Source organism: Lycium barbarum, chromosome 5, assembly GCF_019175385.1.
Source record: "Lycium barbarum isolate Lr01 chromosome 5, ASM1917538v2, whole genome shotgun sequence".
In the NCBI taxonomy this organism is placed as follows: domain Eukaryota; kingdom Viridiplantae; phylum Streptophyta; class Magnoliopsida; order Solanales; family Solanaceae; genus Lycium; species Lycium barbarum.
Genome location: NC_083341.1, coordinates 111,551,240 through 111,572,219, shown reverse-complemented (window position 1 = coordinate 111,572,219; position 20,980 = coordinate 111,551,240). Strand labels below are relative to the sequence as shown.

At 36.2% G+C, this 20,980-nt stretch overlaps 1 protein-coding gene across 1 annotated transcript; it reads left to right on the top strand.

Annotated features, from left to right (window-relative positions):
- Positions 1–1,005: 1,005 nt before the first annotated feature.
- Positions 1,006–1,521, top strand: LOC132639627 (uncharacterized). Its single transcript, XM_060356068.1, has 2 exons — positions 1,006–1,351; positions 1,400–1,521. Exons 1-2 carry the CDS (start codon positions 1,006–1,008, stop codon positions 1,519–1,521), a joined length of 468 nt encoding a protein of 155 aa, XP_060212051.1.
- Positions 1,522–20,980: the final 19,459 nt, after the last annotated feature.

The window sequence follows — 20,980 nt, the reverse complement described above, 5'->3', positions numbered from 1 at the left end:
ATGTGGTCAAACTTCATGTGGAACAAGCACTGTAAGAAACTTAAGCCTACTAGAGTTTAATAAAAGAGGGGATCTCAGATATGGAAAATGATGCTGCATGCCAGAGATGAAGTGGAACAATTCCTATGGTGGGAGCAAAACAATGGTTCATCTGATGCATGGGATAATAACTAGACAAAGCTTGGTCCAATTAGTCATTTTGTACATGAAACTGATCATAGTAATACTAACATTGTGGAAGTTGCTAACGTAATGATAGAAGATGGTTGGAACTTTGAAAAAATGGAAGCTCACTGTCCTGCAAATGTTGTAGAGCATGTAAGGAATGAATTGGTGTTTGTTTAGCAGAATTCAGAGAAGGATAGACCGTGGTGGACTTTAACTAGCTCAGGAAAGTTTTCAGTAGGAAGTTCTTGGAATGTTCTTAGACAGAAACAGGAAACTTCTACATTTTACCAAAAATTGTGGGTCAAGGGTCTTCCTTTCAAAATTTCCTTCTTACTATGGAGAGAGTGGAGACTTAAGTTACCTGTAGATGATGTGCTCAAGAGAATGCAGATTTCTATTGCTTCTAGATGTAGATGTTGTGATGATCCTAGTCAGGAGGAAACTTTGTAGCACTTGTTCTTAACTGGTTCCTTTGCCAAATCCATATGGCAATATTATAAAGAAGCATCAAGAATTACTAAGCCTTTTGTGCATATTTATCAAAAAATAGTGAAGTGGTGGGAAAGTGCATGTCATGCTAAGCTGAAGACTATTATGCAAGCTATACCAGCTGTGGTATGTTGGCAACTTTGGAAGAGGAGAAATGCCATAATGCATGGAGGAAGAATGAACAGAACTATGGTGCCCCATAGTATAAATCTGAATCTGTATAATCTCATCAAGTATTTGTATCCTTGGCTACAACATGTACCTTACTCATGGCCTCAAATGGTGCAACTCTTGGAAGGATATAGGCCAAAAATACTTTGTAGGGAGGTCATGTAGATCCATCCAGCTATGGGATGGTTCAAGTGCAACACTGATGGGGCCTCTAGGGGAAATCCAGGGATGAGTTTTGCTGCCTTTTGCATAAGAAATGGTAGAGGAGATCTAATGTACGCTGCAGCTAGAACACTGAATGATACTACCAATATTTGTGCAGAGGCTATAGCAATAGAGGATGGTATTGAATATTGTGTGACACATCAGTTCTTGCCTATGATTATGAAAACTGATTCCTTGGCTTTGCTAAACATCATAAGGAAGATATGGAGTATCCCTTGGAACGTCAGAATGGAGATAAGGAGAATACAATATTGGAGTAATAAGGGGCAAGTGCAGTTTGCTCATATCCTAAGGGAAGGCAATGCACTTGTAAACTGTTTAACTAACTGTGTGCTCAATTTTGCAGGTACTTTACATGTTAATAACTTTGAGGAGTTTCCATCTGATTCCAAAATAATATTAAACATGGATAAGGCTTTGTTACCTAGCTTCAAATACAAAGTATATAAGTCCAAGGAACCAGATTAAAGTGCTTCTACAGTTTGCTCATCACTGCATCAGTAGAACATCAAATAGCTGCATTCACAGTAGCAATACAATGAAGGTGTTGCAGTTCATCAAGGATACTAGTTTCTTAATTTCCATACTAGTTACTAGTTAACTTCAGAAGCAAAAACTCAGCAACATGGAGAAGGCAGTAATTTTCCAGACTGATTTCTTGATTTCCATAGCGCCTGGTGAGAGCTTTGAGGTGGCTTATAATGGAAACATCATACAATAGGAAAATCTCAGCAACTCCAAGATGTTGCAGGAAGGAAGCAATCCGACACAATGAGTTATTCAATATCATTTTTTTAAGATCTTCCAGCTGAGGCAAAGGTTATTGTTTTGGCTGACAACATGCAGATGCCAGGCTTTAGACTACATGGTATTTCAGCATCATGCAGTAATGTTGGGAAATGCAGCAGACTAGCAGAATTAGTCTCATGCCTGATACTTAGTTACTAGGGAAGTTCTATCCAATGTGTGGTATCAACCTTTTGGTTCATTCTATTGGAAGAATCTCCTCAGTACCTTAGTTTTGTTGGTGTGACATTCATGAATACTGAGAAAGAATTGTCATAGAGGAAGTTAGTCGTAAAAGCAGAAGCAGGGTGACAACTACAGCCTAGCTTCAACTTGAAGGATTTCCAAGGTTGAAATAAGCAGCAGCATGTTTTTCTTGACTTTTATATTTGATTTACTAGTCTTATTGTAGGCACTTTTGGCCAGTTTTTTATTGTACAAACTATTTTAATTTAATAAAACTCAATCAGCATCAAGCTGGTTGCTTTGATTAAAAAAAACATTTACTCAGTGTCCCATTTTATACAGATTCCCAAGGTAAACCAAAGATTTTACAGAGAAGAAAGAATGCAGCTAGCTACTCAATTAAAGTCATAAATATCAGCTAGGACTCTTTAATTAGAATTCTCAAATGACTGTGTATACTAGGTGGCCTATTCCTTGTAATATAGTTATATACTAATGCTAAGCTAGCTATCTGAGATAAAGTTTAAACAAAAGGTAGCGATTCACCTACACATATACTTTTACTTTGTATATATATCAACAGACCATCTAAATGTGAAGCTATTTGAAAATTCAAAATAGTGCTAGATTGATCCCTTAAAGTTTAACCAGTGACTAATCATGCAAGACTCCAACTATTATGAAAATTTTAATAGTAAGCCAGTTGACTAACACAAGTACCAAACAGGACTTAAAATCATAAGACTCGGGATCAACAACATAAGTATGCAGATAGTTCACAAAAACCTCCTTGATAAGATTAAGAACTTACGTTTTGCCTCATTTTTTAATAGACACAAATGTATGGCCAAACAGGGGAACAAACTGGCCTGGGTAAATAATGCACTCAATCCAACAATGTTCAAGAAAAGGGTGAGAAATAGAGTAGGTTATGGATTTAGAGTCCAATTCCCTATTTAGTTAAAAATCTTTTCAAACAGCAAAGTTCCAATCACAATACAAAAGAAACAACTCTTAACACACAATGGAAACTGTGCTTGATCATTAACTTCTAAGGTTGGTTTAAAATGTGTACTCTCAACAGTTTGGACACCACACCATACTATAGCAACTTTAGAACAGTGAGAACTCATCACAGCTTCAGGAAGTTTCAATAAAACACGGACCAAATAGTTTTGAAACCTTTTCTATTGTATCTTTAGACAAGTAGTTAGGGACAGATAAGTTAAACTAAACCGAACATGAGAAAAATAGACAGAGACTAAACAGATTCCTATGTTCTTTAATCAATCAACAAAAGGACATATAGAACATAACAGTTTTAGGTCTTAAAATGGTATTACTTGTTCAAGCTGTTATGACTTAGAAAATAAAGAAAGATTTAGAAAACTTAATCATGATTCAAAGAAAATATATGTAAGGACAATCTCTTAATTTTATTTTATTTTTAAAAAGTAAAACAATAATCCCAACATAAACCATTTTTATCACATAGAGACCGTATCAGCCAACGCCATGAACAAGGATATTTTAGCATCTATTATCTAATCTAACACATAACTTCATACTAACTATACCATCAAACCAAACAAACAGTCTAATCAAACTAATATATCAAAGTAATGAACATCTAACAACCTTATACTAACTAACTACAACTTCAAACTAAGTAAAAATAGGCTAAATAACATATCATAACTAACACATGATTAACAAAAAACAAAAAGCTAAAAAGATGGAAAATTACCTTTTCTGGGCACAGCCTTGATCGAGAATAAACTTGGATGATTCCTTCGTCCCTCAATCGTACTCAGCCACACACAAACCCAGAAAACAAGAGAAATAAGCTCTTAAAATCTTACTTAAACTCAGAAGAAAATTAAAAATTTCAAATATTTTGAAATCTTAGGTATTATTCGAGTTCAATGAGTATATGGAATTTCAATATGCTCAAACTTGTCCAAATAACAGAGAATAGGGTCCTTTAAATAGGAATCCCCAAAACCCCAAGCCCTAGCTTTCACGATGTGGGATAAATCCCAATTTTTGGGATTTTCTCCTCACAATTCGACATTGTAGGGCTAGGATTATATCAAATAAAGCATCAAAGGCCAAACTTTAACTAGCAAAACCTAATTCGTAGGGTTCGCGGAAGAACCAATCAAATTTTAAGATTTCAACCAATACAAACAATAACCATTAAGGCTTCAAGCGAGTTGACCGTTAACTCGGAGGAAAGTAAAGAAAAAATAATGAAGCACAGAGGTTTATACCGTGCATGAGCAGGGTTTGGTAATATTAGGATGAAATTGAGGTGGAGCATTAAATGTCTTACCTCTCTTAGCCTTGGAAAGACTGCAAAAAGCCTGTCCCCTCTGAGATTTTGCCATTTTCAGGCGTAGTGATGAGGAGAGAGAAGCGGGAAAGGGGTGGCGGCACCTAGGGTTTACCTCCTCTTTGGGAGAGAACCCTAAGGCCTGTTAGCTTGAGAAATAGCGTGAAACAAGGAGTGTTACCCCTTTAGAAGCTGAGGTAGGCCAGGTCTGGCCCTATTTTGGGCTGGGCTCGGCCAATTTAAAAGGGAAATTAAAAGGGGCCGCCCATATATATATATATATATATATATATGGACGTGTATATCCATGTATGTGTGTGTGTGTATACGACAAAGTTTAAATGGCCAAAATTTAGAAAAGATAAAAAATAAAAATTCTTTTATTTAATGGCCGAATATGACTTAGTTAACCAATTAATCAAACTTATGCACATGATTAATATGCTAATGGATTTAGGTTGCAAATATATCCTTAATCGACTTTAAACCATGAAATTGATCATTTTAATTAAGGCCATATTTAAACTCAACCAATCCATTGAAGGCTAGTAGTGCAATAGGGACCTTAATCAACTTTAGGCCATTTAAATTAGGGTTTTCAATTAGAAACCACAATTAGCCAATATTTGAATAATTTGTGAAATTAACCACAACTAAATGCTTTAACTAATTATGATTAATTCTATCAAATTACACAAATGCCCATTGGCATGCAAAAATTAAGGCTTGAGGGGTAAAAGGATTAATTCACTTAATTAATCAGACTTGAGGGGTACAGCGATTGAGAAAAATCTATATGTATCCTATTTAAATAGATAATGATATAATTAGATTCTGTACGTATCCTAACCCCTAAAAAATTGTAACTAGAATCAAAATTCTATAATTACTCCTATATGACTGGCTAATAAAAGTTAAAATCATGTGGAAAGTGGTTATAATGGGTTGATAAAAACAAAATATGTTTATATTGAGTTTAACTATTAAATAGGCTGCTGATTGAGTTAATTTTTCATATATTTTAGAGAAAATTACGGCCCAATACACCTAGCCCATCTAGTTTACTAAATCTAGCCCAACTCCTAAGTTATTACCTGTGTAGCCCACTATAACTTGATTAAGCCCAATTTTCCACACGCCAACACTCTCACTTCTCTTTCTTCTTCACTCCTCTCTCATGTCTTCTCCAGCCTATTTTTCACCACCATGACTCTATAAAAACACATAGATCTTTTCCTTTTCTCTATATTTCTTCATTTATCACATTCTTCGAAGATTCTAGATTTCACAGATCTGAAAATATATTGTGAAATCTCAAATGGGTATTATCTAATTTTGTTAGGCAGGAAGATTTAATCAAAAGTTCAGTTTTAAAACTAGGAAGCAGGTCAAAATGACAGATAGGATGTGAGTACTATAAGTACAACAAATCCTCAGGTTCTAAATCCTACAAGTTTGATTCCAAAACCAACCTAAGATGGCTTAACAATTAATCCATTTAAACATGATATAAGGAAGGGTCAAAACATTTTTTTAGTTACAAGTTGGTTCTCCATAATGCACAAACAATCTAAATGAAAATATGAAGTGTAGATACAGGTCAGAACAACTGAGAATTCAAGCAAGGAAAGGCTCAGTATCTAGTATGAAGGCTATAAACAAGGAAACAAGGTACATAATACCTAATCCTAAGTTGAATGATGATGTGTCAAAGCACACATATGGTTCAGAAAATGGGTAGGGGATAAGACATACAAGTTGCAGGATCAAATATAGGAAAGAAGGAAGAACCTAGCTTGTTGTTATACCTAGTTTCAGATTTCCTTTTAAGTTCTATTTTAGTTTTCCCTATATCCCTAATTGTTATAAAATCTAGCATGCAAAGCTATAAAGAATCTACCTAGTCAAAACAAACTCACAAAGCACATTATATAATGGCCTGGACAAACCACAAGTCAAAGGAGAAAGGACAGTCATAGCAGGATAACAAACAACTTCAAGACACTAGCCTAGCCCTCTTTCTTTCAGTTTTTAAACAAAAAGGCAGGTTCTCCAACTTTCCATTGCTTATCTTCCTACAACAGTTCCCAAAACAAGTAGTCAATACACACAAGACCAGATAAAACTCAAATTATTCCCAAAACCCAACAAGACAAGTTATAAATCTATCAAGTTTTCAGACAAATTTTCAGTTTTAGAGGCTTAAGTCATACTTAGCAATCTCAAAATACACAAAGCAAACTAAGAGGTTCATTTTACTTCTTCTAAAGCTTAAGTAAGATTCAGAGGTTATGGAATGAGTATAAGTGAAGCAAGACAGTCAAAAGGACATACAGGTCTTTATTACAATCCTTAATAATCATTTAGCCAAAATGTAGGAGGATCAAAGGTTCAGGTTTAGAAAATTTATAAATTTGCAAATTTTTGAGAACCATTTCTTGCAGATTTTGAAAAAAAAGAGCCAAGTCCTTAAAGGATAAAACAAGCCTAGACACAGCTAACACAAGAATACAGAGATTCAAATACCTTCTAGTCCAAATATATATGAAAAATATATACAACAAACAACACATTTTAGTTCTAAAGTTATTTTTTAGCTCAGAATCCATCCAAAGAGACCATACAAGATCAGAACACATAACATTCTTCTAAGATTCCAAAATGGCTAACCCAAAGGGAAATCATAGACCTGAACCCATTTTTTAGGCCAGCTCTGATTGGAGAGTTATTCAACCATTTCAAAAGGGTGTTTATATTGTATTAACACATAACTTAGACTAAGTTTCAGCTTCTAACAATAAACACAAGAACACAGATTTCACTTATCAAATTTCTAAAAAAAAAAAAAAAAACTGTTTTAGGCAAAGAACATTGTCAACCTACCATCAATCAAACACAAGACCTACACTTTGTTTTAAATCATTATACCTTAGATTAATCTCCCAAATTGAACCTAAACAAGTCAACACAAGGTCAGGAAGAACTCAGATTCCCAAAACAATGGCTAAACACATATGAAATGGAAAGATATATCTCAGAGTCTTCAAACTGGCCAATGTAACAGTAACCAATGATCTAACAAGTAGTTTACTTCATTTTAAATCTTATTTTGACCATAGAACTATTAATTAATACTAAAAAAAGATCCTTTAAACCTCATCATATCAGTATCATAACACAGCAGCCTAAAATTCCCAATAAAACAGTGTCAGACAAACTAGAATTTCAATGAAACAAGATTACAACTCATAGATCTCAGTGGAGCAATGTCAAAACTCTACAACAAATATCATTCCTTATTTCTATAAACCTCCTAATCACAGATTTATCAACATAATCCACAGATGATTCAATACATATCATATTGTTCTTATACTATCAAACCTACATTATTTAGCAACCTTAATGTATATATACACCAACAAGATCACAAATACCATAAACACATTCCAAAATTAACACATAATTATGATAAACATCTAAACAGGCTAAAATAAGATTGAAATACTTAGAATAGGGGATTACCTTTTTGTAGGGCAACCAAAAGATCAAGGATGAGGGATTGGATCAACACTTCAACAACACTTAACCCTTGAAAATAGCCCTTTGTTTTTTAGATTTTTTCTAATATATTGTAGTATTTTGAATAGTATAATATAGTATATTTGATTTATTGATAGTATTTTAGTAAAGGAGAGTTTTAATTCTAAGAATAGAACCCATATGATCTCCAAAAAATCCTCAGAAATAACAATAAACTCTTCTATTTATAGCATAAAATGATGCTAGGGATAGAAATGGAAAGATTTTAGGCCACTTAACCGAATTTCTCTCCAATTCCAAAAACCCTATCCTAAACAAATTCAAATTTAGTAAAGGACAAAAATGAATTTCAGCAAATTGTACCAATTCGTACCTTATCCAACAAAAACCTCACAATAATCATATAAGAGAACTAAAAATCTAACTAATTGTACCCAAAAAAATTCAAATGAGAATCAAAAAATACTAGGATAGTACGCCTCGTCATCAAATAACAAATTTATCACATTCCAACGGTACGAAATCGTACAAACAGGATAGAATCCCCAAAATTAGTACTCAACCAAAAAACCTTCTAGAAAATTTCCCTAGGTTCTCTCATTGAGTGAATATGGTGCACAAGTTGGCTAAGGGCGCCAGGCCCTGCCCATGGCAACCATATACTTAAGAGAATCCAAGTAACATCCCAAAAATGTCGGTGAATCGCAGTGGAACAGCCGCCATTGGCGGAATCCTAAATCGCCTGAAATCGCCTCTCACGGAGGTGGAAAGGTCGGGGGAAGGGAAAATGAAAATAGGGCGGGCGGGGGGGGGGGGGGGGGGGATTTTATTTTTAATAAACTTCTCCCCCTCTTTTTTTTTTAAAAACAATACCCCTCCTACTTTTAAAACATTTAAATTAACACACCCCCCCCCCTTTATTTAATTAAAATATTGACAAATAATATAAAGGCCTATATTGTTAAACGTAATAATTATTTAGGCTTAATAAAAATTAAAACTCGTAAAGTTAAGACACGAGCTTTAAAACGAGCCTAATATTGACATAGTTCCGAGCAATATTTAACAATGTGTAAATGAGGTCAAAATGAGCCGTAATTCATACGTCATCTTAATTAACAAATTTTTTGATTTAGTCGGAGCGAGATATTTATCTCCTTTTCAAATTATATTTTTGAAAGTAAATAACTCGTAATTTTCTTGTAATTGTCAATTCTTATGAAATAATAATTAAAAGTCAGTTTTTGCAATTTTCTCGGGACTTTTAAAATTTGGATTTTCTAAGGGTGCATCCTTACTCCGTCTTCGCCTCGGGAAATTTAAAAATTAAAATACGTATCTTATGAGGTGAAAATTAGGTGTCAACAGTATATATACATAAGTTTCCCTAGATTTTACCCAAGATTATTTTTTGAGAAAATTATGGCCCTATACGCTTCAGCCATCTAATTTACCAGTTCTGACCCAATTTCATTATTATTACCCGAATTAGCTCAAATTGTAAAAAAAAAAAAAAAAAAAAAAAAAAAAAAAACTGTTTGTCCAAATTCAATTTTTGAATCTTCTATTCATGTAGGGTCAAATCAATTTGGTACACCACATGTAAAAGTGAAGACCTTCTCGGGGAAACCCTTTTTCTCTCTCCTTTTGTTTTCTTCTCTTTCTCTCTGATTTTTGTTGTTTAGCAGACTTCTTTTTGTTTTTTCCTCTCTCTCATCTTTTGTTATCTTCATTGCTCATTTTCTTTATTCAAAATTTCTCATCTCATGTGCTCCTTTGCTTTTTTCGTTTTCTTTTTTAGTTGTTTTTCCTCTTACAAGACCTATTTGTGAAAATAAAATCTAACTCTGAAAATCACACTTCTTTAGAATGATTGAGCTGGAAAATTTTAGTCTTTATTTAATGTCATCTCTTGACTTGGTGGGTTAGAACTTGAAGATTTGATCACGATATCCACCTGGAGTTGTAAACTTTGAATATGAAATTCTAAGTTTTTGGTTGTGGTTGCTAGTGTTGAGGAATTGAATTTGAAGTGTTTCACATTAATCATTGTTGTGGTGGGTTTCCTTCTTATTCTTCCCTGTTCTTTTTATTTTATTTTATTGATATAGTGTTTTGTATTATTATGGGAGAATAACCCGTGGTTGTGGTTATTTTGTCGAGGTGGTGCGGCGAAGCATGTGTAAAAATGTGGTGGTGTATATTTGTGTATATCTTATATTTAATTATGTATATATTTGTATATCTAGTGTATGCGTATAAACATATATATTTGTGTAAATAGACAATTTTACATATTTATACACAGAATATATACATTGATTATACAATACTTATATAGTGTATAAGGTGGGGTGACGTGATGTAACGACCCGTTTGGTCGTTATTTTTTTTTTACCGTTTTTGCCCCTGTTGACTCGTTCCCAAGCCTTGTTAGTACTATTTTGATCCGCGAGGACTAGTGGCACAGTTCCCTAGGCCTTATTTTGGGTTTTGAAATGACTTTTAGAAAGTTTGGTCTTAAAGGAAAAACTGTTTGACTCGAAGTTGACTTTTGGGTAAACATGTCCGTAATCAAATTCCAACAGTTCCATTAGGTCTGGAGGGTGATTTATGACTTAGTGGTGCCATTGGTTTGGTTCCCGAAGGGTTCAAGTGTGATTTGGGCCATTGGTTGAGAAACTAGTTAAGTTAGAATTGGAGTTGATCACGGTCAACATCGGGTCAAGATGATCCCGTGTCGATGTTTCGAAAGTTCCAACAAGTTTCCATGATGATTTTGGACATGTCCACTATGTTTGGTTAGATTCAGATGAGTGTTGGATAAGTTTGGGTTGTATGGTGATTGTTTTCGGTTTCGACGTCAATTTGAGTATAAAGGGTACCATATTGAGCAAACGGCCTTTGATTCGTGTTTCGACTGAACTATTATATCCGTACCGTAATTTAAATCATCAAGTTTCAACATCGTATGATGGGATTATGGTCATTTTACTAAGAATTGGGTTGCCAAATTTTTTAGATTCATTGCGAAATTGCCACTGAAATCGTATTTAAAAATCTGCACTATTTCAAATATTGAAACTTCCATATCCCCTTCATTATAAGGTCCAATAGAGTGATTCAAAAGCCTCACCTGACTGGAATTTAACAAGGAATCCATTGGAGCCATCAAAAGTGAGTTTCGGGATCGTTTAGCATAAGAAACGATCCAGAACAGGTTTTTGGCTATTAATGTTGTTGGAGTTTTTCTCATCTTGAAAGTTTGGGTTTGGGAGAATTCAAGGATGTTCTTTAAGTTTCTTCCATGGGGTAAGTTATAAAAAATAATCTAAGTATTTTCCTTTAATTCATTTCCTTGGTTTAAGCTTTAATCCATGATTTCTAAAGTAAGAAATTAGGGTTTTTCCTGAAGAAGGTTCACTGGGTCTTTCTTGAGAAGTTCATAAAATTGGTCAGACTTTCTAAGTTGTTGTAAATGATAAAATTGTTTGGGTTTATGCTAGATATGATGTATCTAAGGTTGTTAATCATATACCTTCCATTATTAGCGATGAATTCTTGAATTTAAGAGTTAGGGTTTATATCCAAAATTGGGGGTTTTTGCTTGAATTTAGCAATTAGTTGATGGGTTTTGATCACTTAGTGTTTAATTGAATAATTTACACCGGAATTTCCCGCTTTGCCCTTGTGAGCTCTGTTTCCCTAAATTCTAGGGTTGGTTTTGACCCAATTTGAATGATAGCAATATATGTATCGATCTTCATGAATTGTAATCTAGATTTCGAATATGAATAGAATTTCTTGATCTCGAGGCTCAAGTAAAGGAAGGGATAAGGTGTGATTGTTGGTGATATTGTTGTTCGGCCTTCTAGATAGGTTATGGCTTATCCTTGGTGAGACTTCATATAGCGAAGCATATATTTAGATTTTATTATCAGAGAAAGCATGTAAACCTTCGCGTATGAAGTTGGGTTGGATATTGTCTTAGGTTGGGCCCTGTTGCGTAAGTGGGGATAGCCACCCCGTTGTGTTGTGACTTGACTGTTCTATTGTATTGGCTTGATGCCACGTGCGGTTAGTAGATATTGGAATCTGTTGTTCCATCTTGATTGTGATATGGTAGTATCTTACGGGTTGATGTTGATATGAGGATAGAGTTCTATATTTGTTGGCGTACCCATGTTGGTATTTGTGACACTGATATATTGTTAGCGTACCCATTATTGATACTTGTGATAATGATCTGATTATTAATGTTGATACATGCATTGCACGCACTCTCATGATATACTGTTGATACATTGTTGGTACTTGATAAAGCATTGTGATGAGCTGGGCTCGATTTTTAAATGAGAGTGACGTGAGAGTCCGATATCCGATGTTAGTCCCGAAATCGTGGATTGAGTAAGTGCATGAACTCCGCGGGTCCCCCAGAGTGGTGCCGGTGAGAACCCCCATGGACAAAAATTTGGGTCTCGTCTGTCTGTTGGGTAAAGATCCAAAACGAGTGGCACTTAAACTTCGCGAGTCACCTTGGGTTGTGCTACCGAGATGTCGATATTTTCGTCCGGAGTAAATGTGTACATAACATTTCCATGTCATTGCATTACATTCATACATTATTGCATTTCATTGCATCATGGCGTATATTGAGATGATTCGGTGTTTTACTTGTGATGTTGGTGTCGGATTGGACATATTGAGACTTGGCACATTTGGGATCAGATGCCCTACTTAGGCGATGACATGTACTTGGTTCTGATTATGTTCGGCTTATACTTATTGATTTATCTGCCTATTTTCTTTATTGTCTGAATTATGTTAGCTATACTTAGTCGACCTATGATACCTACCAGTACTGACCTACACTTGCTGCATTCTTTTATAAATGCAAAATTCCAAGCTGGCTACTTCTGTTTCTCGTGGCTGATAGTCTCCTCGAGAGTTGCTTAGAGTCTGCAGGGTAAGCACGAGACGTCCGCCGCCTTGAAGATTCTTCTTATTTATGTCTTATTTCCTATTCCGAGACATATTCGGACTTGATGTATTATTGATATTCCAAACTTGTAGATTTAGTTAGATGCTCTTGTATGACCAGACCAGATACTGGGGCGGATTTCATTTACTTCCGCGTTTTCTTATTTATATTATAATTATGAGACTTTAGCTACTTTACTTCTTCCGCTATTTTATATTATTTGTGAATGTTGAGTTAAGAGTTCGCCTACCGAGTTGGGAAAGGTAGGTGCCCGCGCGACTTAGCGAAATTGGGTCATGACAAGTTGGTAGCAGAGTCTTAGGTTACCCGGTCTATAATACATGAGCGTGTCTAGTAGAGTGTCGTGGATTGGTGCGATAAGCTCTGTACTTATCTGCGATAGGCTATAAGACATTTAGGAAACTTCAAATTCTTTCATTCTCTCATGCGACTTTATTCAAATCGGCATCTAGTCGATTCCGATTGGTATCTGAACTTTCTTATCTTAATCACCCACGGAGGGTGGACACTCGTTCTTAAATTCTTATGTGAATGGTTGATCTATGATGTGTGGTGGCTTGGTGCGAGATGTGTTATTCTGATTCGGGAAGGTGATCAAGTTCAGTCTCTATTTATAGCCTGAGGTTTTGATTGTGTAGAGTTGTGATTAGACTCTGTTGCTGTGTGGAGTCACGATTAGACTCGTTTATTATGAGAGTTCGTGAGAAATGGGAAGATAGTTCAGACGGTTACAGGGTCTGCATGTTTCAGCGTTGGGATGCTCGAAAGTGACAAAGTGCAATTATGGCTTAACAATAGTGGGTTGCTCGATGATATGATCGGTTTGACTTCAGCTTCGTTAGGGCTTTATGATGGTGTGTGTGACGCTGGTGATCCAATGGCAGTCGAGGATTCAGCAATGGTAGAGCATTAGACTTCGATATATGAGAACAAGTGTAAGTTCCGTGATGACCAACGAATGTGGGAAAATGTATTGTGATCACGGGTAATAAAGAAAAGAAGTTGACAATAAGGACATGAAGGAAGCTTTTGTGCAAGTGTGTAGTGAAGTAAGACTTCTCCAAATATCTTGGACATGAGTAAATTTCGTGATATTGGGACAGGAAAAATTGGTATCTGACATGGATGTCAGAATAAGGTTGCGATTGGTGCAAAAATTTATTCTTGATATGGGCTCGTTGATGTTAAAAGACTACTCGGTTATTCAGTGAATGTTATGGCACATCGTTTGATCGGTAAATTGACTGGGTTGTAGACTTCTGAAAAGTTAGTAATCGACTGATGGAAATGACTTTAATTATGGGTGAATACGATGAATTAATGACTTGAGGAGTTACTAGTTATTTCACTTAGACATGAGGAGAAGTATGGATATTGTTGTGTGGTTTGTCGGGCTTATAATGGATGATTAGTTTAGATGATCGAGTGGATTTAAGCGTTTGCTGCTTGATAGTGATAAAAGTGATTTGAAATGAAATACGAGAATTGAAGGTTTACAATGAGACATCTTGTTATCGGGTTCAGGAGATTAAGGTTCGTAAGACTGGAGGTGACGTAATATGGGTACTCGAGTTAGTGATGTGATAGCTTGGTCAGCTCACTTTGACCAGAAGGGATTGTTGACACGTTTCCAGAGGTGTTCGGGATTGATTTGGGTGACTTTATGGGAAAATTTGGCTTTAAGCGAAAAAAGTTGACTCAAAGTTGACTTTTAGGCTAACGGACCTTTTTCAGAAATCCATAGATTCCGAGAGGTCCGGATAGTCTTTTAGAACTTGTGTGTAGATTTGGTTTGGTTCCCAATGTACTCGGATGCATTTTGGGACTTGAGTTGGGAAGTTGGAATAGAGGTATCAGGGGTTGACTCGGTTAACAAGACCTCCGTTGGGAATTCCAAGGCCACGAGTGCCTTCATGGCATGTTTTTGTGTATGTCTATGTATGTGATTTGTGAGCAGATGGCCTTGAGTATTACTCGAGATTTCGGGATTAAGTTGGATTATTTTGGGAAATCTGGTACTGGTGTCCGCCATGGCGGCACCAATGTCGCACCAGCAGCACCGCTATAGCGGTTGCCATGCCGTTGAGACGGCCATGTGTTTTTGGTAATGACAGTCGTGGAGGTCTGATGGGCCGTCAAGGCAGGACCGCCGCAGCGGCCCCGTAGCCGCTGTAAAGGTATCGTGCCTTGTTATTTCATAAATTGTGTATTAAAATCCCTTAGTCCCTCATTTATTTCTATTCCGAAAATTGAGCTTTTGGGAGAAAATCTAGGATATTCTTGGAGAAGATTCTTCGTGGTAAGTCCTTCTAATCTGTTTGTTATTCCATTAATCCAAATCATATTAGAATCCCTTTACCCTGTTAGTTTATTAAGTGATGGAAGATTAAAAGTGGGTATAATTTCTCTCTAGGCTTCTAAATCATGATTTGTTGGTTAGGCTAACTGAGTCAAGTTCGGTATAGATTTCGAAAATTGAGTAAGGCAATTCGGGCAAGGACGATTCAGTGGGATACATAAGGATGTTAGTGATATCATTGTGTGATACGCCGGATTTAGAGAGCGTTCAGTTCAGAGTGGTAGGCGTTAAGGAAACGCTAATGTGTAGAGTGTGGTACGATCCTACCTCCAGGATTAATTCGGCTAGTTTTTAAGATTTATGATTATATGGTATTTGATGGAGTGGATTCGAGGATTGATTACGGTATCGATGATCAAGAAGTAATTAGAAAATTTGGGAATTGACGAGTCGAGAAAAGGTATAGTTGATTGTGAATCGATAAGAAAAAGGGTACCTCTTGGGGATTTCTTAGGTCAGTATGGATTGGTGTCGTCTTCTTGCATATTCCAGTTGAGATGTGTTTGTTGCGTGAACTTAAGAAGGAAATCCAGAGGGATGGACTATGTGATATGATAGAGTTTCGTGAGGTTCGTGGTATGCGACTAGTGAGAAGCATATTTCAGTGAACCCGGCTTGTTGAGGTTTATAAAAAATAGCTTAGTGGTACACCGTCGGATAAGTTTCGTGACCTTCTACAGTGGATAAGTTAGCATGCCTTAGGAGAGAAGATTGTGGAACTCCTATCATGAGAGGACTAGAGTTATATTTTTGAGGTGAGACCCTACTCATGGTGATATTTTAGGTTGCAAGTAGTATTGACTGGAGTTTGGGTAAGCGCTTTTGGTTGTTAAAGACTTAGGGGTGATTGCGTGAGATTTCGAGCGGCAGTGTAAGATTGGATACTTTCAGAGAATTTATAAACATATCAAGGTGACACTATGAGAGGTTCGATGGTTATAAATTATTATATGAGGCTTCAAGTTTGCGTCGAAAGTTCGGGTTTGTATCGGATTGGCGTATCGGGTAAAAGTTGAGAAACATGAAGATTAAAATCGTAAGGTATAGCTCTTCGATACTAAATTGATAATTCGGATAGGACTCAACTTGTGGAGTCGAAAGTGATAGACATGATTTGTTATGCGTGAATAAAAGATTAGAATTGACCGCCACAGAGGTGCGATAGGACTGTGATTGGTTTCGGGAATTCAGAGTCAATTCAAATGACTATTGGTGATATTCGAGAGTTATGCATTTATTCCAGGTTAGCATGGTTCGAGTTAGGCTTTATATAGTAGGAGGTGTCGTTCTCCCGTGGGGTTGGTTTGATGCATTTGAGGTTATTCATAGAGTTGGAGATGTTAGGTGTTCCTCTGATTTTCCATGTGCCTATGCTGAGGAAGTACCATTCCCATGGGTCTTACATTATTCATTGGGATTCAGATTGTGTCAGTGGAAGTCAGTAGAAGCATCGTCCGGTTGAGGAGGCTACTTGGGATTCAGTATTACGTGAAAGATATCTCCAGTCATTTGCCGAGTCAGGTACTCTTCCCTCGCTGCATTCCCTTGTCACTCGAGAACGAGCAATTGCTTAATTGGTATCTGATGTAACGAGCCGTTTGGTCGTTATTACATTTTTTTTACCGGTTTTTCCCCTGTTGACTCGTCCCCTAGCCTTGTTAGTACTATTTTGATCCGCAGGGACCAGTGGCACAATTCCCTAGGCCTTGTTTGGGTTTTGGACTGACTTTTAGAAAATTTGATCTTAAAGCGAAAACAGTTCGACTTGAAGTTGACTTTTGGGTAAAAGTACCCGTAATCGAATGCCGACGGTTCCATTAGGTCCAGAGGGTGATTTATGACTTAGTGGTGTCATTGGTTTGGTTTCGAAAGGGTTCGGGTGTGATTTGGGTCATTGGTTGAGAAACTAGTTAAGTTAGAATTGGAGTTGACCACGGTCAACATCGGGTCAAGATGATCCCGTGTCGATGTTTTGAAAGTTTCAATAAGTTTTCATGATGATTTTGGACATGTCCACAATGTTTGGTTAGATTCCGATGAGTGTTGGATAAGTTTGGGTTGTAAGGTGATTGTTTTCGGTTTCGACGTCGATTTGAGCATAAAGGGTACCATATTGAGCAAACGGCCTTTGATTCGTGTTTCGACTGAACTATTATATCCGTATCGTAATTTTGGAACCATAGCAACTAAAATCATCAAGTTTCGACATCATATGATGGGATTATGGTCATTTTACTAAGAATTGGGTTGCCAGATTTTTCAGATTCATTACGAAATTGCCACTGAATTCATATTTAAAAATCTGCACTATTTCAAATATTGAAACTTCCATATCTCCTTCATTATAAGGTCAAATAGAGTGATTCAAAAGCCTAACTTGACAGAATTTAACAAGGAATCCATTGAAGGCATCAAAAGTGAGTTTCGGGATCGTTTGGCACAGGAAAGGAGCTAGAACAGTTGGGCGTTTTTGGCTATTAATGTTGTTGGAGTTTTTCTCATCTTGAAAGTTTGGGTTTGGAAGAATTCAAGGATGTTCTTCAAGTTTCTTCCATGGGGTAATGTCTAAACAATAATTTAAGTATTTCCCTTTGATTCGTTTCCTTGTTTAAGCTTTAATCCATGATTTCTAAAGTAGGAAATTGGGGTTTTTCATGAAGAAGGTTCAATGGGTCTTTCTTGAGAAGTTCATAAAATTGGTTAGACTTCCTAAGTTGCTTTAAATGATGAAATTGTTTGGGTTTAGGCTAGATATGATGTATCTAAGGTTGTTAATCATAGACCTTCCATTATTAGCGATGAATTCTTGAATTTAAGAGTTAGGTTTTATATCCAAAATTGGGGGTTTTGTTTGAATTTCGAGATTGGATTGAGTTAATTTAGCAATTAGTTGATGGGTTTTTATCACTTAGTGTTTAATTGAATAATTTATCTTGGAATTTCCCGTTTTACCCTTGTGGGCCCTGTTTCCCTAAATTCTAGGGTTGGTTTTAACTCAATTTGACTGATAGCAATATAGGTATCGATCTTCATGATTTGTAATCTAGATTTTGAATATGAATAGACTTTCTTGATCTCGAAGCTCAAGTAAAGGAAGGGCTAAGGTGAAAGAGCGATGTCATATGATCAGTAAAAGTAATGTTTGCCCCGCTTAAGTTTCACAGGCTACAAAGATGTAAACTAATCTAGGGCTGCATGAATTGCAAAAAGTTTAACTAGATAATACATATGAGTAAGAAGCCCCTTTTGTGGACAAGTTACACATTTGGTCGGTATATATATATAAGGTCGTGCTAACATACTACCTAGCATCCTCCCCATTTTTGCTTTTCCTTTAATACCTTTGTAGCTACACTATCATCTCATTTATAGTAAAGATTTTTTGGTCTTTTACTTAAAATCCCCAATCTATGCTCTTCGATACCCAGTTCCAGCTCCAATTTACCTCTCAATCATTTGGATCTTAGTTTCCTCAAATTATGATATGCAAAGAAAGCTTGAAACGGAAGTTCACATTGACCATCAATGAATCACTCCATTATTATTTTTAATTTTCACAAAAAATAATAATCTTCTCCCTTTATCTATGTTGTGAGTTATTTAAATTTCTTATGATTTACAGTCAAGTTAAGTGGACTATAAAATATATGAAACAAATCCAAAATTTGAAATTTTCATAATCAAACTTAGAGCCGAGGGAGAAGGGTCTTGTTGTTCCACTGTTGCTCTGTTGATGGGAGTATGGTTTTGAGATTGTTCTCAGCACTTTCCACTTGGCGGAAAGTTGTTTCTAATATGAGAATTAGGCAAACCCATCTTTTTGTTCCATGTTCATTTTTCCTTCTCCATCTGAGAATTACGCAAGATTGATGGCAGGAAAAGTTACTATTCCACAAAATTTGATTGAAATATTGTGATTTTCTCTACAAAGAGATGCTATTTTGTAGATAAATCCCCAAAAATCAAGACCCATTTTTAAGCAATCATGCCTCATTATCAGAGATAAGTCTAGATTCATTATCAAGTATTACACAATTTAGACCCATTTTCATTTCCAGTTGCCTCTTCCTCTTTACAAATTTTATGATTTCTCAAAAGGTTCTCAATATGTATACCCAGGAGGGGAGGAAAAGAAAAAGGAAAGGGTTAGGGAGGAAACCAGAGAGTTTGCTGGAGAGTGAAATGGAGCTAGAATTCATCGAAGAAGAGCTGGAAAGCAAATTCGGATTTGTTTGGTACTAGAATTTATGGAAAAGACCAAGAAACCTTTACTATAAATGAGATGACAGTGTAGCTATAAGGGAATTAAAAGAAAAGCAAAAATGGGGAGGATGCTAACATACTACCTTCATGTAGTATGTTAGCAATACACGCACACAAATACAAAATATTATGTATATAATATGTATATTTTTTACATATATTAGCCATAAATATACATTTGCTGGCTATTATTTTGATGGACGGTTATTTATGTCAATTTGTCTTCTTTTTTTCTTCTCGATCTCCCTTTGACAATTTGGACTTTATATCAACCATGCTCTGTAAAGAACATAAAATAGCCTTTTTGATCCTCTCTCTAAGTCCATCGACATTTGGATCACATAATCTGTCTCGGTACCTTAAAGTACCATCATCTCCCCTTTATTCAAAATTCGTCGTCTTATACTTGTGAATCCCCTCTTTCAGCTGCAATAAATAGGAATCATTATACTGTTTCTCGTTTACTTCGACTACTAAGGAGGATTCAGCCCTGATCTGAACAACAACCCACCATTTGAAATCTTTTATTATAGGCACCTCATAGACACTATTTGTTTTTTAATTAAAATCAAAATAATTGGCTACTTATAGCCACTATCAATGTCGTCGTCTTCGTTGCATATCAATGGAGATGTTGCATATTAATACTTCGTAAAATTTACAATCTTCAGAAAATATGAGCACATGATGTGAATTGCGCTTACAGATTTTAGCAATAATGAAAATCTTTGAAAATCTAGGAAATGGTTTTAATGTGTGTCCGAATTTCAAAATTAGGTGTTTTAACCAAGCCGAAGTCTCCAAGCTTTTTGTGTTCTCCGTATAAAACTGAACAACAACAACAACAACAACAATATACTCAGTGAAATCCCACAATGTGGGGTCTGGGGAGGGTAAAGTGTACGCAGACCATACCCCTATCTCGGAAGACAGGGAGGCTGTTTCCGAAAGACCCTTGGCTCAAGAGAAATCACAACGAGAAAGGTTAGATAAGCACAAGCAGTTCAAAGCAAAATGTAAATGAAACTAAAGAAAGTGAATAAGTCAAAATAGAGCAGTATGAAAAAAGGGAGCAGCAGCTACCACAGATAAATAAGATAATCGAAGTACAAGAAACCACATATAGTAGCAAGAAACAAAGGACAATAGACTATAGATCGAAACAACGACTACCTACTAGCCTTCTACCCTAATCTGAGTCCTCCAAAACCTCCTATCTAAGGTCATGTCCTCGGTAAGCTAAACCTGCGCCATGTCCTGTCTCAGCACCTCTCCCCAATACTTTTTCGGCCTACCCCGACCTCTTCTGAAACCATCCATAGCTAACCTCTCACACCTCCGCACTGGGGCATCTGTGCCTCTCTTCCTCACATGCCCAAACCATCTCAGCCTCGCTTCCCTCATTTTGTCCTCCACTAATGCTACTCCAACATTATCCCGAATATCTTCATTC